The sequence below is a fragment of the Anas acuta genome, chromosome 5 (genome assembly GCF_963932015.1).
Source record: "Anas acuta chromosome 5, bAnaAcu1.1, whole genome shotgun sequence".
NCBI classification, from domain to species: domain Eukaryota; kingdom Metazoa; phylum Chordata; class Aves; order Anseriformes; family Anatidae; genus Anas; species Anas acuta.
This window is the reverse complement of record NC_088983.1, coordinates 24,281,340-24,307,244: the sequence shown is the minus strand read 5'-3', so window position 1 is coordinate 24,307,244 and position 25,905 is coordinate 24,281,340. Positions and strand designations below refer to the sequence as shown.

Genomic DNA, 25,905 nt, shown 5'->3' with positions numbered 1-25,905 from the left:
CCTGCAAGCAGCCCTTCCTCGCATCAGGAAGGGAGGAGATGTCTCCTCCTGGGTGCTGGAGAGCAGGCTCGGAGACCAGGACTCGGGGAGGGCATGTCCCGACTCAGCCTTCTTCCTTTTCCACCCCAAAACCAGCCGGCACCTCCTAGCAACTGCCCTGCCCAAACAGAGCCCTCCCGGAGGAAGCTCCCTGCTCTCCAGGGCTTAGCTGTACTGAGCGGTCTGCGCCGTGTCTCAGCACCTTGTACCACAGCTATTTCCTTTTCCCTTGCCCGGCTTGCTGCGAAAATGCTTTGCAGGTCCCGGTCACATCTTTTTTTTTTTTTTTTTGGGAGGAGGAAGGCCTTGCTTCCCTACCCCAGTGCACGCATCCTGCCTGGGCAGCACGGTCTCGGGGGCAGAGGTGGGTACGGGACCAGCACCCAGGCACCCAGCACTCTGCTCCCCCAGGAGGGACCTTTGGGTGGCAGCGGCAGGTCCCTCCCCACGGGCTGCTGGCCACAGGGACAGGTGGCCACAGAGCAGGCAGGCGTCCAGCCGGAGGGACGGGGGCACGAGCCCTCTCCACCCCCTGCTAAACAAACAGGAATTCTTCCGATACTCCAGCCTTAGGAAAACAAAGCTGTTTCCATTTAGCTCGGCTTCTGGGCTGAGGTGCAGCTCCACCCGCGCAATCATCCGGCGGGGCTTTGCTTCCCTGGGCAGAGATTCAGGCTGAGATCAAGACGAGGGAGGATTTGCTGCTAGCCCGTGCTGGGAGGGCCTCTAACGCCCCCAGGATTTTGCTCTCTGGAGCACTCCCTGCTCCAAACAGCTCGGGCCGGGGCCTCCTGGCTTGTGGCAGGTCCCCGCGCTCCCTCAGCCACCCGGCTCCAAACCTCCTCCTCGCCATCAAGGGAGCTGGGGAGTCACACTCATCGCCCAGCCTGCGCTGTAAGGACCAAAAGCTTGAGCATCACCAGCTCCAGAGCTACCAAAGTGATCCCAGAGCCGCCCATCTCCGAGCCGTGCCTTCTCAGCAGTGCTGCCTGAGGCCAGGGCACAGCAGGCAGCTCTGGCACAGGCTGTGTCTCACTGCAGCACCTCGCACGTGCTGCTGGTTTCCTGCACTCCGGGACAAGCTGCCCAGTGCCAAAGGTGGGATATCCTGCGATACAGCACAGGAACAGGGCACTCCCAGCTCGTGTGGCCAGTACGAGACAGGAGGACAAGGCACCACACCGAATCCCACGGACTCCGCCAGGCAGACAGATTTCATCATTTTTCCTCAGCATCTCAGTAGCGATTTTAAATTTAAATCGCTGGCAAGTCTGACCCGCTGAGGTTAAGAAACCATTTTAAGCCGGCCCCACCTCTCAGGGAAGTGGGGAATATTTTGGCCCAGAAATTTTCTGAATAACCCCTGATGTTGCTCTTCTATCTCTGTCTGCAGGCTCCCTTCAGAATACATTGGAAGCAGAATCAGCCCCATCTCTGCTCAGAGAGCAGGTCTCTGGGGAGGATTCGTGTTTTTTGCTGCATGTTTGTGCAGCATCTACTACAGCATTGTTCCAGTACATGACTTCACAGCTTCTGATTACCACCTCAGTACAAACAAACACATATAGAGCCAACGTATACACAAACAAACAAAAACAGACAGCAAATTCACTCACGTGAGGATTGATTTCCTGTCTTGGCACAGCACGATGGGGCTCGGAGGTCTACAAGCTCCTACCCTTGCGCAATTCCTCCTTGTTAGCAATGAGAATGTGCAGGGAGACTGGGGACTGATTTTTTGTCCTGGATCTCAAAGCCACCTCACAACAACTGTGACCAGTGTCCTCACCCCCTGAGCCACCCTACAGCTTCTTCTACACTTATCAGCAAATCAGACAACAAGGCAGGTGCTGTGGGACCACGGTGGGCTCACTGCAAGAGGTCATTGTGCCACCAGCATGACTCTTCCTTACTCAGGAGACCGAGGACTGGAAAATCTACGTAAGCTGCTCCTCTCAAAGTGAATTGAACCCCAGTGAAGATGAGCCTTTGTTGCCAGCACCTAAGAAGCAATCCTTGTATTTGTAATTCTGAGCAAGACCTACCCAGTTGTGGGAAGGCCAATATGCCTCTTGCCTTTGTTGCTACAGGCCACTTGTATGCAGAAAGCCTGATGGAGAAGCACAGAAAGCACTTTGGTGGCAGCACAAAGACGGATGAAGTTGCAACTGCAAGAACAAAGCTCCAAGTTCAGATTGGTCTGAGAGCACAGTTTCATGAGACAAATGTCCATTCTAGTAAGTGGTTTGCCCCCAAAGGGAAGCCCACCCTGTTCCTTCCCCTCATCGCTGGCTTTGCAATTCTTCTGGTCTTTGTGCTTTGAATTACCCCACTGCAGGGGCAGAAAATTATCCTTAAATTTGCTGTTTGCTGGCTTATAGAGCAGAGCCAGCTCACCCAGGGGCCAGATGACAGCAGTGGCAGTGCAGAGGAAGCAGTGGGAGGGCACAGCTGGGTGCAATGCCAGCAGAAGTGCACCTTTGGCTGTGGGCTTTGGGGCAGCACAGCCTGCAGGGGGAACTCCCTCTTACAGTGCTCCATGGCTGGCTGGCCGAAGGGGACACTCGAAAATAGCTGGGAAAGAACCCATCAAATAGCTGCGAGACTTTTCAGCCATGCCCGTTGTACGCCATATGCTACATTGTCCATGGACAAAACCTAAGCGACTGGATTGTATGAGAAAAAGCCCAGGGGCTGAAGGGAGGAGCACAGACGGGGACCAGTGCCAGGGTGCAGGCAGCCCCACACCAGCCCGCACAGCACGGCCAAGGACGAACATCCAACGCTCTCGCTGAAGTGAGGGATGGGGTGATGTCCTGTGGGGAACGAAGGAGGAAAGGCATGGCACGGTCCTTAACGGCATCCTATTTCCTTGGGACTGTGCCAAGGGATTTAAGGTAGAGCAGGCAGCTGGGCATTCAGCACTCCCTGCCCAGCACTCGCTAGGCGCTGTCTCTGTCTGGACAGCACCGCTCTGTCGGTGCCTGCACAGTCCCGTGTCCTCTGCACGGAGCCTGAGGTCATGTTCCTAACTGGGAAAGCCTCAAACAGGTGGCGTATCTGCAGGGGCACCGCTCTCCCTCCCCTCCCTGCACACAGAGGGGTGGGAGGAGGTCACTGCCGTGGGGAAGCTCATCAGGAGCCAGTGGGATCGTGGGCATGTGCTAAGGCTGCCTGCTCACTTGTGCACCCAGCCTCTCCCCAGCAGCAACAACATGGCCTTGGTCACCTCTCCCCACGAGTATCACCTCGGCCTTGCTGCATCTGGCTCTCATTAGATAGCCTTTCATTGCGGCACCAAGATATGCTGGCTTCAGTGAACTGCCTCGTGTTAGTCATCCCTTTTCAGCCATTTGAGCCCCTCCAAAATTGTAGATATCAAAGAGTGCGTGTCCAGAAATGTCTCCAGCCCATACATTGCCTCTGCTTCAGAAGAGACAAAACCACAACAGCTATTGAATGCAACAAGCACTTTAAAATCAACAGCAAAAATGCAGAAAACCAAAGCCCGAATTGCCCATTCCCCAGGCAGCTCCAAGTAGTGCTGATAGAGAAAGTCAAAACAGCTCACAGAGGAAAAGGAGAAACTGAAGCTACCTCCTGGTCTGGCACCTCCAGGGCACATCATTTGCTGCAATGGCTTCTTCACTGTTACTGAGAGACTTCTGCTGGAAGCCATGTGCAAATTCTCAGCCGTGGTGGCTACCAGCAACGAGTCTTTCGGGCCCAGCAACTGGATAAGCAGCAGCAAGAAAGACACGGGCCTCTAGGAGTGGGCTTAATAATCCATGGACTCTTACAAAGAAGCCAAGATGATTTCTTTTGAAAAAATATGTGGGTTCTTCTATACCAGCAGGTACCATTACCACCTCTCCATCCCCACCAAGCGGCCTGAATAGTAGAGGGAAAGGCACTTGTCAGGGAAAGGCACCTTTCATGCCTTTACTGCCTCTTAGTGCCTTTCCCAGAGGCTGTGGAGTCTCCCTCCTTGGAGATCTTTAAAAGCCACCTGGATGTGGTCCTGGGCACCCTGCTCAGGGTGGCCCTGCTGGAGCAGGGGTTTGGACCAGGTGTCCTCCAGAGGTCCCTGCAGCCTCAACCACCCACAGGTTCTGTAACTGATTCTGCCTTTCATGTCTTTTTCTATAAACAACGAACCCTCATCTCCAGAGGGACTTCACAAAACACAAAATGTGGAAGAGAATGAGAGCACCTCAGAACCGACTCACAGCAGCCAGGCTGAAGCCCTAAGCTTTTCTTCACACGAAAAAACAGACAGTGCCACTGCTATCATCCTGAGCTCAACAAGCTCCTTGCAGGGCCTCTCTTGAACAAACCCCTCTGAACACCAACAGCTGCACCTTTGCTTCCATACCAGCCTGCGGGGTGACCCACAGGATGGCACAAAAGCAGGGAACACCCAGCTCAGTAGCGGCTGGAGTCTGAGAGAAGACACCTCAGACGCACTGCACATACCATCATTTGGCTCAAACCCACATTTAACAGCACACCTCAGATCTGTGTGCCTTCCCCCACGTGCCACCTGCACATGGTGCCCTGGACACATCCTCTTCAGAAAGAGTTTTCACCCCACTCCTCGGCCCACCCTGCTGCCCCCAAGGCTGCTCGAAGGACAGGGACAAACAGCTCCTCCCCTGTGGGACCATGTCCCATTCCTGCGTGTGCCCGGGGACCCTGACAGTGCGCTGGGGACAAACTGGGTCCCCTGGAGCAGACTTACCCGGTGGGTGCGTGCCGCGGGACGGGCGCCTGAGCCCCTCGCGGGGACGCGTCCCTCTCGGCCGTGCCGGTCCTCCTCCGCAGGGAGCTGGCGGGGGGCTGGAGGGCGATGCCAGGCGGGTGGTACTCCTGCTCGGGGACAACTTCTTCACATCTGGAGCCCTGGAAGCCCGAGCGGCACGTACAGACCTGAGGCCGGCTGCAGGAGCCCTTGTTCTGGCACGGTGGGTCACAGACAGCTGGGGGGACACAGGGAGGTGGTTAGCAGGACACGGGGCTCCCAGCAGCAAAGGGTACAGCAATTTGTGTGCTACCTTTCTGCTTTATTCTGTTCTGGGGTCTGACTTGCACGGTCCTCCTGCCTCTCCCCCTTGCCAGCTCTCCCCCCCACAGCCGATTTTGGAGTCACCATGCCCAAATTCCTCTGCAGCTACAGGGACTTCCAGTTCATTAGCTTCATGCCCAAACCACTCTCCAAGCCCGCGTGTGTTCCTAATTACAGCACATCAGCTTCAGTTTGCGCCCCGGGAGGAAAGTGCTGTTAATTATATGCTGGACCCTGACACTTCCCAAGTTAACAGATGCCAAATTGGGTTTATAACCCAGTCAGTGAGAGCCAGGGAAGCACAGCTCACTCGGGTAGGACCAGGCTAGATGTTCTGAGCAAGCATAATTGAGGACACACCGAAAACCGATGTCTTCCTTCAAAGAAGAGAGGAAGGTAAGGGCTGCCTGGCAGGAGGCCATGAAACCTCACCCGACAATGCAAGGCAAACGTGGAAAGCCTGTGGATGAGCTGCAGTGTGCAGCTACCACTTCTGCTCCAGGCCCATTCCCCAGGAGTGTCCTGGGTGGCTGCAGGAGCCAGTTTGATGTCCCAGCACCTCCACACCCAGCTGCCGAGGCTCCACGAGCACCTCTCTCCCTTCCTGGTTATGTTCTCACACTGCATCCATCGCTGGGGGATCCAAGCAGGTCTGTGAGACATGCTGCTTTTCTGGACAACAGACACACAGAGCTCTAGCCCTGTGTGCCATGCCCACATCACCCCACTGGCACCAAGCAAGGGAAGTCCCCGTGCAAACTCCAAGGTCCTTTCACTACAGCATGGACCGTTCCCTGACCCCAAAACTGGTCTGCCATCAGCTTTTCCTAACTGCATCAGCGATACATTGGCTGGAACCCTTCATTTGACCTTTATTTTACCGTGTTAAGGCTCAGGAAGAGAGACAGATCAAGGGAAAAGGGAGAACCCAAGCCATGAAGCGCTGTATAGGCTAAAGCCAGAGCTTTCGATGAAATCCCTCAGTAAAATAAATCAGCCTCTGCTGCAGACTCTGGAACACGGACAGAGCCCTAGTCAAGCAGGAATGAGCCGTCTCGGGGAAGCCTGGCAGTCCAAAATTTGAGGTCATTTATAACAGCTCAGCTGTGATTTAAATGGGCTGCCAGTCCATACCATTATCTCCCAGCAAGCTGCACCACCCCAGGAAGCCTGCCGTGCCAAACAGCTGCTTGGAGAGCTGAAATCCTGCAGAGCAGGGACCCACCAGAGCAGCAGCTCCAGACCCAAGCCACAGCAGCCCTCACAATGTCTCCCACGTACAGCTCTAGTGGTGGCATGGGATGTAGGCTCTGCCCCTTGGCAGCAACAAGCCACCAGGCACTCTGGAAGCCCCTGAGGCAGCCAATATAAAAAAGAGAAAGAATGGAATGGGATCAGCCTTCATGCAGGATGGGTGGGGAGCGGCCCTAGCTGAAATACTCCAGCTCTAGGATTAATCCACTTCCCTGTTTCTTTTGGAGACTCAGAAATTACTTGAAAGAGCTTTCAAAGGTCGCTGGTTTTCACTCAGTCTAGATGTGCAAGGCAGGAAGGTCAGAGCCCTTCCAATTCCAAATGTGAAAATCATGAGTCAGACCCCCAAAACCATAAAATTGTCAGAAGAAACAAAACAGTTGAATATATATGTGTATATATATTTGGAGTCTTTCTCTTCGCTTTCTGGCTTCTGAGCCTAGGGGTTGCTCAGAGATGTCCCTCCCCAGCCGCAGGGTTATGAACACTTTCTGGTGAGATGAAAACCCCTCCTTTCTTCTCATTGTAAGCACCTGCTCCTGAAGCTGGGGCTTTAAGGAAAGCAAAAACAGGTATCTCAAAACTCTTTATAAAAGGATAAGATTGGGAGGACACTGCAGAGATAAGTGTGGTGCGGCTCTAGCCACCCAGCTAGGCAAGGCAGCAGGACAGTACACGGAGTCCAACCTCTCATTGCCTTGCACACACGCCTGGCCCAGGACTGAGCAATGATGTTGCTTGAGGTCTAGGGCAGTGGTGCAGATCTTCACCGTAGGCTCTCTGAGCTGCTCTCCTGCTCAGTCCCATTTAACTGTGGGAGAAGCTGTCCATCAGCCACAGGAAATCTGGGAAGGTGCTGAAGGACGTGTACCACTGGGGTGGTTTAGTCCACTTTTTCATGGAAAAGTTTGCTTATTGATGCAACAGAATATGTAACCGCAGTTCTAACCTAAAGCTCTGATTGTGTCAGCAAACCCAGAAGGGAAGGACAACTTAAGTGAGAGATTTGTGCATGCTGACAGGCAGGTAGATCAATGGCAATGTATGAATAAGAGATTGAAAACATAACTTCAATGAAAAACAGCCTGTGCTAAAAAAACCCTACAGTCACTGCACAGAGAACAGACAGAAGGAGAGGGCATGTGAATATCATCTCTGCTTTGCAGATGCAGAGAAGCCCCAGGTGCTAATACAGCTGTCTGAAGACACACTGTGAGACCAAGGCAGAGCCAGCGACAGACCCTGGGATCCCTGCGCCTTCATCGAGCATCTTAACCACAAGCCCATCTGTACGAGATTAGAAAGTGCATGGATTTGTTTAGTCCTTCCCAACATGCTAATTTAAAAATGTTTCCTTTAAACTTTAAAATACCCATGGCAGAGAAAAACTCATCCTGCATCACCAGGCTGCCATCCTGGGAAGCAGCAGAGAACCACGACACATACTGCTGATGAGGGTGGAGATGGGCAGGCTAATATTGGGAGGCTGAGCAGGAGGATTCCCCTGCTCTTCAGCAGAGAGCAAGGAGTCTGTCTGAGCAGGGAATGATGAGGTGATAGGGAACAGCTACATTATCTATGAGATTGTCCTTAACTCCGTTAGCTTGCTTTCACCCCACCAGTGTCCCCAAGTGAGACAGTTCTTTTTTTTATCTTCCCAGTCATTGACTCTCTGAAAACAAACCAAGTCCTCACTGCCCTTCAGCCCTAGAAGCTTAAGGAAAAAAAAAAAAAAGGCTGGAGAAATCTGCCCAAGGCTTGAGTTCAGCCATGTGTGGAGGTTTTGCAAGAGGAAAGTCCCTGGAAAAAAGTGTCCCCGGAGAAGGAAGATGTCACTGTGCGTGGTAGGCAATGGTGATTAGATTAAAGCAAGCGTTTGGCCCACTCTCCTCCTGTACCCTGGCTTGGATGGACCAAAACCCAGGCCCTGCCCATGACCCGACTGCCAGCTTCTTCCCTGCTTCACCACACTGAGAGGTTCCCCCGGCTGCGCTTCCACCCTGCTAACTGCCCTGGTATGCCCCATAGCAAAGAGCATGGGATCAAAAATTAAACAACATCGCAGCACAGAAATTAACCCGAATGGGCTGTCCAGCTTGTGCTGGCAGCTTTAAACAGAGCCAAGTGTCCCCGGCAGCTTGAGCTCCAGCAGAAAAGCCCACAGGGGGAGGTAGCTGGGAACTCAGCGATGTTTACACACCACCGCTCTCCATCCAAGTCCTGCCTGAGATTTCCCATCCCCTGTTGGGGTGACACTGTCAGGCCTGATCGTGTTGATGGTGTCCTTTTAATTAATCCTCGGGAACAGCGGCACCTGAGCAGGCGCTCAACAGCCTGCGTGGCTGCGAGCCCAGATCCACGGCTCCTACAAAAACCCCTAATGAGAGAAAGATGCTGCCATTGCTGGCCTCCCGCTCTGTTTACAGACACTGTCTGGCAGCACAGCACGCTCTCTACCGTTTGGCTTCTGTGGACGAGAGGGGGGAAGAAAGCGAGAAAGGAGGTGAGTCAGCCCTTGGCCCCTCGCTCCCGAACGGCGATTGCTAATGCAATTATCCCGGCGCAGCCCAAGCGCTGCGAGACCCCGCGGCAAACAACGCCGAGCTCCTTCCAGCCAAACATCTGGGCAGCTGCTGCCACTCGAGAGAAGCCAGATGCTCGGGGGATGCCCTGGTGCTGCCCCCGGCGTGGGGATTGAGCCCGTCCCCTGCCCTGCCCAGCGTGGGGTCCACCTGCAGGGTCCCGACGCTTTGGGGACATGCAAGCAGTGGTGTCCCTACTCACGTTTGATGCAGCGGTTTGTGCCAGGAGCCACGGTCCATCCCGAGCAGCACTGCCTCCCGCAGACGTTGGGCCTGAGCAAAGAGACAAAAGAGCGCGATGAGGAGGAGCAGGGGGAGCCGAGGTCTCTGCAGCCAGCACCTCTGAGTCACCCACAAAATTATTTCCTGCAGCATCTGATATTTCCTTCCAGATGGACCAGCAGCTGAGATCAAAACCCATCGGACAAGGGCTGAGTTGTTCAAGTGCCTGGAAGAAACCCCCCCGGGACGGCGTGAATGCGGCAGTGTGTGCCGAGCCGGCACGGCGCTGAGGAGCCACGTTCCTCCTGAGGGCAGTGGCAGGCCAGAGGCCTGCCATCTTTACAGACCTCATGGCACTGTATTTTTTCCATGGCATTGGGGTATAAATCGGGCTCGTTCCCACTCTGGCCACAGCGTTTCGCCCACGGACACATCCCAGGCGGCTGCAGCTGAAGACAACGCGGCCTCCCCTGCCTGACGCGCCAGCAGCCGCGGCCTGCCATTGCTGTCTGCCTGCGGCCTGCCAGCCCTCTGGAGCTAAGCACCTCGTGCTGACGCTCGATCCAGCAGGCTCAGCTCATTTCCACGGCTGTTAATTCCAGCACTTTGACGCAAGGTCGCTTGGACTGCCCTCACACGGACCGCATCCTCCCCACCAGCACTTTCAGGTGGCGATCACCAGCCACGGGTGGCTGGCGGGGACATCGCTGCGCCCTGCAAAGCCAAAGCAGGCAGGCAGCCCTGCTGCCTCTGGCCACCTCTCCTATTGACACATCGATAAGGAGGAGGGAGAACAAGCCGCACGTTGTTCTCCAAGAGCATTTACTCACCGCAGAGGGAAAGTTTGGGGAATGCGTAACTTTTGTGTATCTAGGTAGAGGGGAGAGCACAGCTGTCAAACGATACAAAGTCAGAAATAGGCAGCCTGACGGCTCTGGAAAGCCTCTGGAAACCAAGTCGGGAGTGTGGTTTATTTCTAACGCTGGACAAGGCAGTTGGAGCTGCTGACTGAATTTACAGGAACCATGGAAACTTGTACATTTGTCTTCTGGATTGACTTTCACATGAACACAACAGGGTCAGAAGAAGATCTTGCTCCGAACCAGCATCCTCATGACTCCTGCATTCCCACGCCATGAGATGGCGGTGCCAGAGGTGCCAGAGTTCAAGGTGTGGGGCTTAGGTTTCAGGAGAGCCAAGGGGGTGGGCAGCAGGCATGCCAGGATTGCCCTGGAAGCTGCCAGTAGAGACACAGTCACCGCACGTAGGAAGGGGAAGTGGTTTGAGAAGCCACATCATTTGTAAAGCATTATCCAGCCCTTCAGGACCAACATTTTGTTAACCCAGGTAGGTTTTACAGGGAGAAAGCACTTAAATTCCCTCGCTGTGGCTTCCTGCAAACAAGTCAAATTAGTTCTTGCATCTGCTCACACCTGGAGGTCCGAGGAGCACAGCATGTTCGCTACCAACATGCTGTGGGCACATGGGGCTGCTCCAGGATGGCAAACCCAGCAGCAGGGTCCCTCCAGCCTGGTGTCACTGTACCCGGGCAGCCGATGGGCATCACCCAGGGGACAGCAGCTCCCAAGGGATGCGAAGGAGCTGGCAGAGCCTCCTGGCGAGGGGAGCCATGAGGCATCGACGTGAGCCAAGGCCATGCTCCCAGCTTTGGAGCACTCAGCCTGCCTCCTGCTCGCCGTGCTGCCCTGCAAACTGGAGGCAAGGCAGCAGGCAGAGGAGAGCGGGCAGCAGAAGGGCAGTGGGGGGTGACAGGGCTGGAGATGTTCCCAGGTGCTGGGATGTGGCTGTCGGCGACATCGGACTGCTGCAGGGCTCACAGGAACCCTCCAGAATATTTCCCAGCCCGGCTCAGTGCCACGAAGCTTCCTCCCCATCAAGCAGTGCTATTATTCATGGTGCTGGATGCACCAGCATAACCCACAGCCCGGGCAAAGGAGCGGCTGTAGCCAAGTCTTTACCACCCGCTCTGCTGCAGCAGCTGGAGCACGCCGTCAGGAGCAGGTCCCCGCCACGGGAAGGGGGACACAAGCACTCGGGGCGAGAAAAGGCAGCGAGATTTCACAGTGTTATTTGAAACCAGAGCCAAACAACTGCAACAAGCACTAGGGGGAAGGAAAAGCAGAAAACAGTAGTAAGATCGCGGCTTCACATAGTTTAAGCATGTGCGCAGCCTTGGTGGCGATCACACAGTGTTTGTTTCTGAAGCATTCAGCAGAAGCATTTTTTCTCCATTTATTTGAGCTGTAATCCATGCATCATCCTTCGACTTCACGCAGTGCTCCGCTGCCAGATACGCTGGCTCCACGCGAGTCATTCACAGCATCCTCACAGAAGGCCAGGGGACTATTAGATCACCAGGTCTGCCTTTATACGGCAGGACAGTGAACTCCATCCAACTGCGTATGAAATATCTGCAGGCAGACCCAGCGAAAAACATTAGCAAAAGGCTGCTGGCATCAAAGAGCCACTGAAAACGCTCTGCCAAGTCCACATCAGCATTAACTGCCTCTGTGCCTGAGCAGTCCTAAGTGCACACTGCAGTGAGAGTCAATATCCCAAAAACCTGGGTGAAGCAGGACTATACAACTGCAGGCAGTGCCCACGACAGGAATTAGTCAAAAATTTTATGCATTAGCCAGTGCACAGAAAGAAAAGAGGAGAGAGAAGGAGAAAATATGGGATTCCCAGCCTGTTAGCCCAGGATTCCCTGTCAAAAAGCATCACATGCCCCCCAAAATTGTCCAGGCAGGTAGCAAAAGTGGAGGCTTCCACCCAGCTCCCTCTAGTTTTGGTGTGCAGCACGAGAGGATTTGTTCACAGCATCCTTTTGCATCCTTTCTTGTGGTCAGTGTTAGAAGACAGCAATTTTCTACGATACTTGCTGTGGTGTCAGAAGTCACCTCACAACAAGCCAACAGGAGAAAACACCAAAAACCTGCTCAGGCAAGGCTTTCGGCTGGATGTTCCCACGGGAGGGTGTGAGCAGGTCCCACCTGCAGCACAGTGAGCAGGGTACCGCACACATCCAAACAGTCCCTGAGAATGAAACTCAATTTGGGATATGCTACTGTCAGACAAAGTGGGAAGCCAATTCTGCAGAGGAGCTACCATGCTAATAACCTTTTTTTTCAGCCTCATGATGCCTTTTCACAGTAAGTGTGGAGACCTGGACAAGGCCCCTGGAGGTACCAGCAGAAAACTGTGACTTGGGAACCAGGAAAGGCATCCCACGCTGGGATTTTAAGCCAAAGTAACTACATGAATAAATAGCACTGGGGTGGAGAGCAGGCTGCAAAGCCACCTGAGGAAGGGAAAATGAAGGTTGACATACCAGAGAGCAGCAAGAGTGCAGTGCAAATAGCAGAAGAGAAAATATCCCACCTGGCAAAAAAATGAAACATCATAAAATGAAGTTTTTTAGGGGCCCTGCGTTTCCTGGATGGAAACGTGTCCAGTGCAGCAAGGGACGTAAGAAGATGGATGAGGTGGAAGGCCGGGAGTCTCACGGAGAGGCTTGGAGGCAGCAGCAGCTAGCTTTCCATGAGGAGCAACGCCATGTGGTTACTCACCGGCGGCGATTTTAGCTCGGCTTTCTCGTAGGAGCCAAAGACGGTAGGTCACAGGGAAGTTTAAAAAGTGCTGATTTGGACTCCAGAAGAGATGGAAAGCTACTGCCGACAAGCCATTAGAGGCACGTTCCAGAGTTCAAGTTCTCGGGGACCACAGCAAGCTCACTCCTCCCAGCCCTCACCTTCCAGAGCAGAGCAGAGGCAGAGTGCAGACAAAGCGCGGCTCCGAAATGCAGCTTTTCGCTCCCCAGAGCCTGGAGGACACCACCCCGTGCCCCAGGGAGCCACATCTCGCTGATAACAGGCCAACAGAGCGGCAGCGATGGACACACCGTGACTGCTTCCTCAGAGGTTCTTCCGAACAGAGCATGAAGCTCGGGGCAGCTCGCCCCCCATGGTAGCGTGGGCTGGATGCTGGCACTGGGGGCAGCCTGGGGACCCTGTGGGACTGCAGGGTGGTCACTGGGAAGAAATGGGCTTCATCTCAAGGGACCAGCCCCAGCTGAGCTGCCACGAGACCCTAAAGCACGGCTGACAACACCAGGGCTGCAGAAAGGTTAAAATCCTCCTGAGCCCAGAGGACCCCAAACCCGAGTGAGCAGCACCGGGTCTCCCAAGGAATGTTTTCAGCGTGCTGTCCCTCTGGGCAGCGGGCAAAACAAGGCTAGAGGAGTCAGTAAGCCAACAGCTCGGACCTGCCTGCCACTGCCTCGCTGGTAGCGGTAAGGACTCTGAGTATCAGACGTAATGGGGAAGAAAAGCGAGGCTGTGTTTACTGCTTCTGTGGAGTTGTAGGAAACCACGTGGGGTGCAGAAACTACACGGAGACAGCTCTGGCTTGAAACTTTGCAGGGAGACGAGTGCGGGAGAGAGAAAGCTCAGGGATGAAGCTGCCTTTTGCATTCTAGTGCAGATCCCTCCCCACGTTACAGAAGACCTTTCTGGCCGTGTTCAAGGGCAGTGAGCCCACAGCCTGCCCTCTGCTTCCCCCCACAAGGGCTCACGGGGGGAGTGGATGCGTGCTGCCACATGTGTCGGTCCCGCTGCCTGTGCCAGGGCTCTGGTGGCCGATCCCTCTAGCAGGGGCACCCATCCCGAGGGGCATCAGCAGCAGGGGAGCACAGAGGGAACCGCAGAGCAGGGAGCCCAGGGGAAAGGGTTTCTCAGCGCCGTGCCAGACGTCCCGCTGCAGTCGAGCAGCTGGCCTTGCCATATGATCTCCTCTCCACCTCCACAGGGCTGCAGCCAGAGCCCGGAGCGGGACGCAGCCCTGCCAGGCGGCTCAGAGGAAGCCTCCCCCGGCCGAGCCAGCTGAAGCCATGGGAAGCTGCCGTGCGGAGCGCTTACAAGGGGCCCATTATGGGAGGAAGGAGCCAAGAGGCCAGGTACCTGCAGCTCGAGCCGCAGCGCCCGGCCTCGCTCCATCCCTCGGGGAAAGCCGAGCCCCTGCAGCCCCTCTCGGGGCACCGAGCCCGGGGGAAAAGCGGCGGGGGCGTCCCGCAGCACGGCGGGGAGGCAGCCCCCGGGGGTCCCGCGGGGGTCCCGGCACTTACCCCGCGATCCTCCCGGCGCCGCTCGGCTCCTTCGCCCGGGGCACGGCTCGGGGTCGGAGCCCGCTCCGGGGCCGCTGCCGGGTGGCCGCCAGCCCCTGCCCGTGGCCGTGGCCGTGTCCCCGCCGAGCCCCGAGCCCGTCTCCGCCACCGGGGCCGGGGGCTGAGGGCAGGGGCGCTGCCTCCTGGGGGGCTCGGTGCGGCCGGGGCAGCCCCGGCGCCGTGCCCGCAGCCCCCAGGGGCGCCGCTTGGCCCCGCAAGCGCCGGGGCTCGGCTCGCCGGGAGGCGCCGGGCTCCAGCCTGGCCGCCAGGTCCCGCTGGCAGTCGCCGAGCCCCAGCAGGATGGCGAAGGTGAGGGGCAGGACGCTGGCCGCGGCTCCCCGCATGCTGTCAGCCCGCGGGGCGGCCGAGAGCCGGCGGCGAGGGGTGGGCATCGCCCCGCCGGCTGCGCTCCGGTGCGCCCGGCGGAGCCGAGCCTCACTGCCCCATCGCCCCGCCGGGCTCCGCCGGCACCTGCTGCCCACCGGGCGGCCCGGCAGGAGGAGGAGGAGGAGGAGGAAGAGGAGGAGGAGGAGGAGGAGGAGGAAGGCGGCTCGTCGTCGTCGTCGTCGTCTCCCCCCCCCCCGGCGCGCTCCGCGGGCAGCTCCGAGCACCTTCGCGCCCGCCTCTGGCACTGGCAGAGCCTGGAGGGGATGGAGGGTTTTATTTTTGGAAACCTCCCCCTTTTGTGTCTTTTTGATGCTGACATCGCCCCCCCCTTACCCCCCCCCCCCCCTCTCCGGAGGACACGGCTCGGCCCCCCTCCTTAGGAGAGGAGACATTCCAGCAACACCCACTTTGGCAAAGGGAAACAAACTACAACGGAGGAGCCTTAACCCCTGCCTGCCCGGGGAGCCCGGCCCGGCAGCGAGCAGCCCCCGCCGCCCCCTCCCTGCCCGCAGCGAGCCTGGGAGCCCCGAGCGGGACCGGGGGCGGGCAGAGGAACGCGCCCCCGACCCCAAATCTGGGGCTCTCCGCAGCCGCAGCAGCACCGGCAGCCGGCCCGCGGCTCCCGGGGGCATCTCCCAGCAGAGAGCCGAGGCACGGCGGTGGAGGCGTTATTTGCCATCCCGTGCTGGCTCCGGGGATCTCCGAGATCTCACCCCCAAGCCCGGCTCAGGGTTTTCGTGCTTACTTGTGTAGGTCCGGGCTGGGAAAGGACCCACCCAGAAGCTCCAGGTCCTTCAGCTCAGTGGCACCTTCCAGGAGACAGCCCGCCAGCTGAGCAGACCTCCATCCCTCCCATCCGCCTCCCTGCGGGCACCTGGCTCCCAGTGACTGCCTTAAATGCTTTGAGAAGGACCGAGGAAAGAGTGGCAGGAGGGAGAAAGTGGCCAAAAGTCTCCTTTCAGCCAGAGGTGCCAGCTCAGCCTGATCCTCTGCCACGTCCCTGCTGCTCTCCACTGCCCTTGGCCATTTTGGGCAGGAGCGAGTCCTCCTGGAGCAGCGCAGGCTCCATCCCTGCCAGACAGCACAGTGTATTTGGGGTGGGCTCCCTCTGGCCCGCAGTGGTGGCTGTGAGCTCGGTGGGTGGCTAAAAACTTCTTTCTGCATCTCTGCACATGAGGAGAGCAAAGCAGTGCGCTGCGGGCACTCAAGGCGGGGAGATACCCAGCAGCGTGTGTCCCTGCAGTGTGTCTTGCAAAAAGAGGTGTCCTGCAATGCTCATCAGCTCCGGTTTGTTCTATCAGGGTCGGGCAGATGAAAGGTGCATCTCAGCATCCCTACCTGAGAGCAGCTACTGGATGCCTGCGGGAGAACACGAGGGATGGGGCATGCACGGGGCAATCCTTTCCCTCTACCCTCACGTCTGCCTGCAGGGCAGGGGCTCTTGGAACCAGAGCCCCTGGAGGTGAGCAAGTGCGACAGGAGCAGAGGGGCTGAGTGGGTTTGGGCTTCAGCCGCGGTGACAGCAGCTGGCAACAGCATCAAAGCAAGGAGCAGCAGGCACCTCCGTGCTCCCCGGGATGTGGCCAGCTCTCCGCCCGCTTGGGCAGAAGCTCACAGAGCCCCTGGACCCCTCGAGCAGTGCCCGATAACAGCCAGGGCTCAGTTCTTTGTTCTGAGGAAGAAGAATGTCCTTTCCATCCTCACCTAATTACTTTCTTATGCAGCAGTGGAAAGAATGCTTGTGCCTAAACCTGACACAAGAAAAGTATCAACACCATAAACAAAGCCATAAACAGAGAGGCTGAAAGAGTGCTCGGAGCTACTGCAGGCAGCCCCAGCGCGGGCTCGGCCGGGGCACCAGGGGGTTCCTGCCCCCGGGGGAACGGGGTCACCCTGGGAAGATGCAGGCTCAGCCTTGCCCAAGCTGCAGGAGCCTGCGTCTCCCCCGCAGAGCTGAGGAATGAGGTTTATAAAGCCAGTGCCCCACACGGAGCCGGAGGGGGCTGGTGTCCCATCTCAGATCAGCCCCGTGCTGTGCTTACAGCCACCACCAAGAGCACCCGGACCTTCCCGGCCTCACCCAGCAAGCAGGTGCTCTCACAGGGATGTGCGGAGCTGTTCGACCCTACAGGAGTGCTACAGAGGAGCAGTGGCCACCAAGGGCACGGTGAGAGCCCAGCGGGTGGGGAATGATGGCAGCCTCAGTGACGGTGAGCAGGGGGGTGATGCACACCCACAGGGACGCTGCCTCCCAGTCCCGCACTCAGCCCTCCCCAACAACAAATTGGAAATTGGGATGCGTGGGGAGCTGCAAGGCGAGCTGGGCTGCAGCACGCTGCTCAGCGGGGGCTCAGCAGACAAACACGAAATACCTCATTTCTCAGGAACTCACGCAGACAGAGCGCGGACGGTCGGGCTGCTCGCCGCCGAGATCAAACCCACGCCTGGGAAGAGAGATTAGCAGCAGAGAGAGGATGGAGAGCGCGAGCCAACGGCGGGGAGCACAGCGCTGGCCCGGGAGGGTGAGCTGCAGGTGGGCAAAGTGCTCAGGGCAAAGCAGGGCCACCGCGTTCCCCTCCCTGTAAGTCCATGCACTGGCTTCTAGGTGGCTGAGACAGCACCGAAGGAGAGGCCAAGGTCAGATGGAGATGCAGGGTCTCCACAAGGGCCCCTCTGTGCACCCGCGTTCCCCCACCCTCCATGTCCACACCGCCTCTGCAGTACCCCCTCGGAGGGGCAGCACCTGGGAACCACGCATCCAGGGCCAGTTGGCCCCCAGATGCGGCTCCTGGCACCGCATCCCTTAGATTAATTAGCCCCTTTTCTTCCTCTTCTGAAGGGTTCACAACCCACATGTGCTTCTTCCTCGTCTGTGAGCAGACCCCTAACGCGCTGCAGATGGGACACATTCCACGGATTCAGGAGCTGCCTGGAGCTCCCAGAGAGGAAAAGGAGCCCTCCCCCGGCGCAGGCTGAAGGGCAGGTGAAGGTTGGCCAGCCCCACGGCTCAAAAAGCAGAGCGCAGAGCCACCTTTCAGAGGTGCAAGTCACAGCCGCTCTGAAAAGAGTCAAGAGACGAGGCAGGAATGCACAGGGAGCTGGATGGAGAAACAGCTTCCAGCAGTGCAGATATCTCTGGAGAGGACCTCTAACACCAAGGACATTGGAGAGGCAAGAAAAGTGGTTTCTAAACGTGAGAGCACAGCCAGCAAATCCTCCACAGACACCATCCGACACACTGGCTGTACCACGGTGCGCACACAGCTCAGCACACACGCTGGCGGGACACCCAGGGAAGGAGATGTTCCCACTGGACCATTGGGAACAGACCCAAGCAGACACACGCTGGCCCTCCAGCCACCTCCACCCACTCTCGGTGTGTCCCTCAGGGTACATCCCGGCCTCCCCCCGTGACGAGGAGGCCAGCAGGCAGCCGAGAACCACGTCAGTGACGGCATCTTGTCAGAAAACAGAACACAAATTGTCCAGCACCTCCTAGCTGGGTTTATTGCTCCTTCTGCTTTCGTTTAGCCAGGACCCTCTCCGAGTCGGGGGCGGGAGGCACAGCCCAGCCAAGTGGGTGTCCCCTGGCCAGACTCTTTGGTCGTGCTGTTGTCTAAACACATGTCCGCACGTTACCGGGGGCTGAGACCACACGCTGGAAAGGAGGATACAACACGAGAGGAAAACATGCTGCTGTGAAGGAGGAGAAACCTGGAGAGCAGGAACAGATGGCAGAACCCAAGGGATGGGAGTGAGGAGTGAGGCAGAGAGGAGATCGCTGTGGGCTACTGCTGCGGAAAGGCTCTGGTGGGGCTGGCTGCAGAGCACAGCTGGCTCCTTATTTATCCATCACGTTATTTCAAGCCCCTTCAGCAACTCGTCCAGAAGAAAAAAAGAAGAAAAAAAAAAGAGAGAGAAAACAGCTAGAATGTGACTCATGCAGAGCTACAGCAGCTCAGGGGAACCTGTCCGTTTATAATTAATGAAGTCCCATTTGCAGTGATCTGACTGCAGCCTTCATCTCCCCAGGAGGCTGGGCCTGGCCTCTCTGCCTCTTCCAGCCCCGTTTTTGGTAGAGGGGCCTGGAGGCCGGGCGGGTCTGGCCATCCCCACAGAGCCCCGCTGTGCAGGGAGGCTGTCCCGCATGGGAGCCCCTTCCTTCCACCACGGCCTCCTCCAGAGCAACCTGCTCAGGGCACCCGCCTGGCGGGGCTAAAGGAGGAACAGGCACTCAGTGGCTTCCAGGGGGAAAGGGAAGAAGGAGCAAGAGGAAGAGGAGCATCTGGCTTGTTTTTAAGGGCTCTGACCCACAAACAAGGAACGGTCCCCATTTGGTCAGGGCACTGTTGAGAGGAGTGAGGAAAGGACCCTGGCAGTATGAATTTCTGCAGCCTTCTCTTCCTATTTTCTCTAGGGTCTTACCTCCAGGAGGCTATTCCTGAGGGGGTTGATGAACACCAGCTTGTAACAGACTGACGAGGAACGGGGAAATGGGAAGAACAGCTGAAGAGATGCAGGAACCATGGGGCAGAAGATCTTCCCTGATGGCTGGTCCACAACCTGGAGGAGAAAAAAAAGATCCAAACAAGACAACCCAACAGTGGGGACGGGAGAAACAAGGTAATGCCAGACTGTGCTGAAGGAGCTTTTTCTGAGAAATCTCTACCATCACGAACTTTTCTTAATAGCGTTGTAAAGCTTTGAGTTCTTCTGAGTGTTTGGGATTAAAATCATTTCATTCCTGCTTCTGATTCCAAAGCAGCCGTCCTAAAAATCAACAGCTTCCATTTCCTTCAAGCTTCTGGTCCTTCCTTACGACCCTCTCCTGCTGAGGGCATAGGGAACTCAGGCTGGAAGCCCTTCAGCCATCAGCTTTGCACTTCAGAGGAAACCTGGTGATGGCCACACGCACCCTGAAATGGAAGCAACCTGTGTGGCTGGCACTGAATCTGTATTTTTGCTTGGCCATCCCGAAATGGCAGACCCACTCCCCTCACACAATTTTAGATGCTTTCCTACCACTTTGGGAGCTGGAAGGACTGTGTGAGAAATGATCTCAGATTGTTACAATGCGGTTATTTCAAGTGCATGTTAAATAGCTTATTAATAAGTGAATCTTAGAGAACTGCAGAAAGCGCCAATTATTAGGTGGCGTGTGTTAGAGCTCAAGTAGTCAGTCATCAGGCAATAGGCTAGTTCATTTACACTTTACAGTCCCATTGGGTAATTATTGGGATTAGGCTGAGTACCCAATTTCCCAGCGATGACTTCACAGGCTGGGAATCCAGCTCTCCAGTGGCATCACAGCTCCAGGAGCCCCCTCACCGGCTGCCACGCTGCCTCTGCTGCCACCCACCCCACGCCCAGGTGTGGCACATGCTCCTAGAGCCTGCAGCGAGGCCCAGGTTTGTACTGGAAACAAGAATAATGAGGAATGAGAGTTTAACGAGGAAATAAGCGTAGGGCAAGTGCAGAGAAGAGGAGGGAAGCTGCTTTCCATGCTGCACCACATCAGGCCACCACCTCCTGAGCAGAGCAAGAAGCTCTGGATGAAGTAGCATCCTCTTCCTACAGGGACAGGGGTTACTCCAGGCGCAGAACAAGGCACCTTTCCCCACCCCGGGTAGGATGTCTGCTTTCCAGGCCCAAGGCACGCTTGAAGCTTGGCCCAAGGAAGCAGCTGCCCCATTTCAGTGTTTCCAGCAGAGCCGGCGGGGTGCTGGTGGGAGCACAGAGGGAAACCACAGAAAATACCACCAAGGCTGGTGGCCAGCTCCAGCCCCATGCTTCCACCCCATGGGTGCACCCAGCTTGCCCATACAGCCAGGGAAGCCTCTCCAGAGATGGCTCTGGTGCTGCTGAGCAGAGACTGTGGGCTGGGGATGTTCTGGCACCGTCCCTGCCTTCCCTCCATCTGATTCCAGGTTGCTGTGAACTACGGCTGACCTACAGCTCACCGCCTCACCTGTCCCTGCCCCGGTATCCATATCCTATATGGCACCAGCCCCTTGGCCCCCGCTCAGCTCAAGCCTCCAGCTGGCTTTGGGGCCACTGTTAGAAACATTATAGCACACCTGTTCTTCAGATGAGGGTTTACAGCCAAGGCGAGCACATCTGGATTGTGAAAGAGACGTTTGGAAGTTTATCAACATGTTTCCAAACAGTCTGGGTATGGCAGGGCTCCGTCTCGGTGCTCTAGTGGAGGAAGCAGCTGGCCTGGGCGGATGGTTCCTTGCCCTTCTCACGCCCTCGTGGGCCAGGCCGGGCCGCACACACACTCACGCCCTCCCCAAAAACCAAACCACCTCTTCCTGACAGCACCGGGCCAGGAAGCCATGTCAGCAGGGCTCGAGGAGGGGAATGGGGAAGGGAACTGACTCAGCAGCGCCCATCCCTAGGCCGAGAGCTCCCCAAAACACCGCTGTGGGGCCGCTCCGTGCGCCATGGAGGACAGGCTCTGGTGGCTCAGACGCCATCGGCAGCCCACAGGGCTCTGGCTCTCAGCAAAGCCCTGCTCACAGCGGCATCGAGCTGCCACTAATGGGTTTGTCAGCACCGAGCAGATCTAAAGGAGGAACGTGGCCCGCTGCCCTGAGCCGCTTCACGTGCGCGGCCCCTCTCCTTGTATTGGTTTCTCAGATGTGCGGCTCTCACGCCCATGCTAACAGCAGCCCTCCCACGCAAACACACAGCAAAATGCCCTGATTTCAGTCTCTTCCCAGCCAACAGAAGCACAGCTGATCCTCTGGGGCGTGAGGGACACAGAGGCAGGAGGAGCAGAAGACCCGTAAGCTGCCGGAGCAGGAGGGAGCTCTGCCCCTAGCATGCAGGAGGGCTTTGGTTATGTGGGGGTTGTTGCTTGCCACAAAATCTTCATCTGTCCTAGGTCTGGGTTCACAGCAGCTGATGAACAATCCTTCTCCTGGTAGTAAAGCAAAGTAACACCAGGTACAGAGGGTACAGACACTGCTCCTCCCTTCACCCACACCCTGCAGAAACCTGGCTGGCAGCTGGCAGGGTCTGTGCTCACCTCCCATTTTGTACAAATACCTACAGGAACAAGCAAAGATGACACAAAAGGAGATGTTATTTCACAAGGGACCAATGCCCTCACTTCTCTTCCAGCTGACTGTGAGCATATTTATAGCAATTTTACAGCATTTTGGAGGCTTGGGCAGACCTGGATTCTTTTATCAGCCCCACGTGAGTAAATCTCTTCCCTCTCAGCGATATTGAGCTACAGAGTCCCAAATAAGCTTGGATATAAGAGCAGCCTCACTCAGGGGAGTGCATGAAAAAGCATCAGCACAGGGAGAGCTGACAACTTCTACACAGAGCCCATGGCAAGGGGGCCGGGGCAGTGCCTCAGGGTGCTGACACTGGCACCCGAGCTCAGCCCTGGCTCTGCTGCTGCCTTCCTCTGCGATCTCAGATAAAGCGCCTAGCTGTGCCCCTCAGGGACGAAATGGAAAAAGAAACCATCCCACACACCCACACTGTGTTTGCCCACATCCTTGCTGGGCCCGCAGGCATTACAGCAAGCCAAGTTATATCGAGCAAAGGGCATGCTGCAAGAGAAAAAGTCTGGATTCGGGTGAGAGCCGTATGCATGTCACTGCTCAGTGAAAGCAAGTATGTTTAGCTGCACCTACCACAGACCACATGTAATGTTGTCTTAAGTCCAGGCTAGGGCCAAGTTTGCTACTGCGGACATCTTCTGTGGGACCTGGAGAAGCTGCAAAGATGTTAGCAGGAATTCAGGGAGAGGGGTGCTGCAAAACACAACAGAGAAGAATGGGTTGGAAAATAAGGAGAGGAAGGGGATTCAAAACACCATTTGGATCTTACCAAGCAGCTTCCCTTCTCACACCTGGATGTGCCAGTGGCCCATCTGCCCAGACGATGTATTGTGACCAACACAGGAGGCAACATAGCTTTGCTTTTCTCAGTAAGTTGAGCTGGTCACCTTTAAGCTTCCAGGTCACGGGGTCTTCTGTCTCTTCCTCCTCTCCGGAGCATAAATCTGACCCCAGCCCAGCCTGTCACTGCCGGGGCGGGCAGGTCATGCTCATGACAGCCAGTGCTTTGTTCAGGGCCTGAACCAACACTTCCTCCCAAGGGAGAGCGCAGCTCTGAGGAGTCAGAGGTCAAGTGTGCTCTTCCCATAAGCCAAGGACTTGCCTTTTGACACTTAATCCAGGCAGAGATTTCACAGCCAGCAAAGAGCTCCTCCCGAGCTAGGAGCACAGCATCAGCAAGCACTTGGGCACAGGCAGGTACAAGGGGAGAGAGCAAACATTTGCCCTTCACTGCAAATCTTTGGGGCACCAGCAAGGAGGCAGCTAGAAAAAACAAAACCCCGCCAGATACTTCATGGCTATTTTGCAAAATAACCCTGCCTCTGCCACCAGCCAGTCAGACCTGACGTCAAAGATGCTCAAGTGGCTGCTGGTGTTTAACTTCCACATTGCTTCACAGCCTTGCCTCCTTCAAGGAGGCTTGAAAGCAGAACAGCTTCACCACCGCAGCGCCTGGAGGCGGACGTGTTGCAGCAGCTCAGCTCTGAGCCTGTCTGCACACAGCTCAGGTGGCTTCCAGCAGCACGGCGACTTGCCCAGGAGCAATCCTGCTCCACGGGGCTCAGCCAGCACCAGCCACAGCCCCACATGAGGCTCTCCTGCGAGGAACTAGCTTTGTGATGGCTCCATGAGGACACACGGGGTCTTCTTCACGACCACCACCAAGCCACTGGAAATAGTGGCTCCTGTCCTCATGTTGGCTGGCCACGAGCCTCCGTGCCGCAGCTGGACAAGCATGTGGTGCTGGCAGCAGAGCAGCTGCAGCTGCCAGCGCTCCCTCCCACAGTCCCCGACTGACTAGGACAGGACCTCTGGGGATGGTCCGGGCAGACATGTCCTCAGAGAGTGGTCACCACTGGAGGAGATGCCGGTGGCTCCTGGGGGCATTGTACCCACGCTGTGACTCTGATCAACCTAAGGTCCCACACAGCCTCCTGGCCCCCAGCGGCGTCCCCCAGGATGACATCAAACCCCACATTACAGGGCTGGTATTTACAGTTCACAGAGGCCAAGCCCAGAGTGAGGCAGGGGGGTCCCCCTCCCTCGCACCGACTGCACAGGCAGAGCAGCAGTGGATCCCCGCCGTTCCCCTCCATTCCTCACTTTCTGTTCAAGGCATCCGAATAAGCAGGGAATCGCATTTGGCAGGAAGACTTCCCTCTTTCAGAGGTGGTTGTCTCCAAGACTGAGGAGGATTAACCCCTGCAACTCCTCCATAAACACCCAGCCTCCCCCATGGCCATCCCCCCCCTCACCAGCCTGCAGTCAGCGCAGATCCACGAGGATCCCGAGCCCACAAGCCTGTTTTCACTGATCTGTGCCATTTTACCTCCCGGTGCTTTTCTGGTTCTAATTATCTCTGCAGAGCTGATGACACTTAGACATTTCATCACCCTGGAGACTTTTCCTGGCGTTCCAAGTCTGATTTATGCAACGCAGCCGTGGACATCCTAATCACCCAGGCTCACCTCTCGCTTGTTAACACCCCGGCTGGCTGAGGACCTGGACGTGCCTTCCCCTCCTGCCGGCAGATCCAAAGCAGGCTGAACCTTTGCACCCAGTGGAGTTAAAGCCTTGGCAGTTCTCTCCCCCTACCCCTTTCCCTCTCATTCATCACTGGTCATTAATCACAGCAGCCTCTTTCCACAGGGGAACTGCCTCGACAGACCCAAACCTGCCCCTGCAGCTGACAGGCAAAATCCCGAGGGCAGGCACTGAACAAGGGCAAACCCAGCTATCAGTTGTGGGGAAACCCTACCACCAGCATCAGCCTGGCCATTAACCCAGGCTGCTGAGAGGGCATGGAGAGCTCGGGGTGCCTCCCGTCCCAGCAGGATGCTCCTGGCAGGGGAAGTGGCTGCTCCCTCGCCCTCGTGTCTTCTGCTCTCGCTGGAAGCCGATTCAGAAACAACAGTTTGGGATCTAAACAGCTCTTAACACTTATCACTGCCTGTCCCCAGAGGCGAATCCAAATCTAAAGCACAGCTACAGCACATGTGTATCTGCTTGCAACACCTCATTGGAGGAATTACAGAGTGACAGCAGTACTGTGCTCAGGACACAATGACAATTACTTCCATCTAGCCAAACAAGACAGAGTCCAAGGCTGGTCCAGCCTACTAAATGGTGCTAGAGGTTCAGGCTGGGCATGGTACCAAACATTACAGTGGAGCCCCTCTACATGGCCCCTAGTCATCTTTGCCTTTGCAAGGGCCTGACAACCTTTCCAAGCTTCTCTCCACCATCCTGCTATTCCTTTTCAGGCTGCTTCTTGCTCCTTGTCCACGCTGCTTGCACAAGCTGTTTTGCAGGAGGCAGGGTCATCTCTCACAAGCTGTCTGCATCGTACGTAACGCAAAGAGGGGCAAACTGCCTCTGCAAAGCAAACCTTGCACCTCTGCGTTGCGCTGGGACACGTCTGCCCGACTTGTCTTTGGGAAAGGACTGCCCTCTGTCCAAGTCAACCACTGCTGCCACCTGGAGAGAAAGCGTGACAACGCTGAATGCTATGACCTGGATACCCCTCAAATTCCCTCCGAGACCTTTGCGATTCTTGCGTCCAGCCAGGCCCGTCAGGGAGGAGGATCGAACGAGGGCAGCTGGACAGGAGCCCTGCATGCTGGCCAGGCCTTCGTGTACCGGCCACAGAATTTGCATTCGAAGCTGCTAACTAATGAGGTGAAGGAAAAGTCTGGAATCAGGACCAAGTCTGGTTGTGGTTTGAATTTTGACTCCAGAGCAGCTGGTGCAGCCTGGCGGGTGATCCACAGCTCAGCTGTCCCAAACACCCTTTGCTGAGCTGAAGCTTCCTCCACAGTGGGCCAAGCACCTCGCTCCACCTCCTTGAGCTCCTGCAGGCTAGTAAAATTTTAGGTGAGGAAACGACTCCCTGCACTGCTCCCAGTGCAGATTTTCTGCATCCAGCATCTAATATGTGGGGCGAGACAGGGTGTCAAGAAATCAGCTGCCCGAAGGGGCTTGCAGCGATTCGCAGTAGCTGAGCACACCCCTCCCAGGCTCATGGGCTCCAAGACCCCACCAACACAAGGTGGAGAGGTGCAAGGACGAGAGGTGCCACTGGGCCAGGCCTCT

General features: G+C 56.5%; 1 protein-coding gene and 2 long non-coding RNA genes across 5 annotated transcripts in view; 1 reads left to right on the top strand and 2 right to left on the bottom strand.

The window, feature by feature from the left end:
• LTBP2 (latent transforming growth factor beta binding protein 2) overlaps positions 1-14,991 on the bottom strand; it is a 56,263-nt gene extending 41,272 nt beyond the window's left edge. The window contains exons 1-3 of the mRNA XM_068683224.1: positions 14,306-14,991; positions 9,143-9,213; positions 4,781-5,018 (exon numbers count right to left, since the gene is read on the bottom strand). Of these exons, the coding sequence (XP_068539325.1) occupies positions 4,781-5,018; positions 9,143-9,213; positions 14,306-14,736 (740 nt within the window). The 5' untranslated portion in view covers positions 14,737-14,991. The remainder of the gene's footprint in view (positions 1-4,780; positions 5,019-9,142; positions 9,214-14,305) is intronic.
• Positions 13,846-19,531, top strand: LOC137857113 (uncharacterized). Of its 3 annotated transcripts, none has more exons than XR_011096978.1 (5): positions 13,846-14,137; positions 16,033-16,193; positions 16,776-16,898; positions 17,116-17,264; positions 19,149-19,531. It is a non-coding gene; the product is annotated as an uncharacterized lncRNA (long non-coding RNA). The 3 variants fall into 3 exon arrangements; XR_011096977.1 differs by lacking the exon at positions 19,149-19,531 and adding an exon at positions 17,571-17,707; XR_011096979.1 differs by lacking the exons at positions 16,033-16,193; positions 16,776-16,898; positions 17,116-17,264 and having other exon boundaries at positions 19,149-19,478.
• On the bottom strand, positions 18,185-24,871 carry LOC137857112 (uncharacterized). The gene is made up of 4 exons (XR_011096976.1): positions 22,605-24,871; positions 22,387-22,506; positions 19,157-19,294; positions 18,185-18,610 (listed from the first exon to the last, which is right to left on the bottom strand). It is a non-coding gene; the product is annotated as an uncharacterized lncRNA (long non-coding RNA).
• Between the last annotated feature and the right edge of the window lie 1,034 nt (positions 24,872-25,905).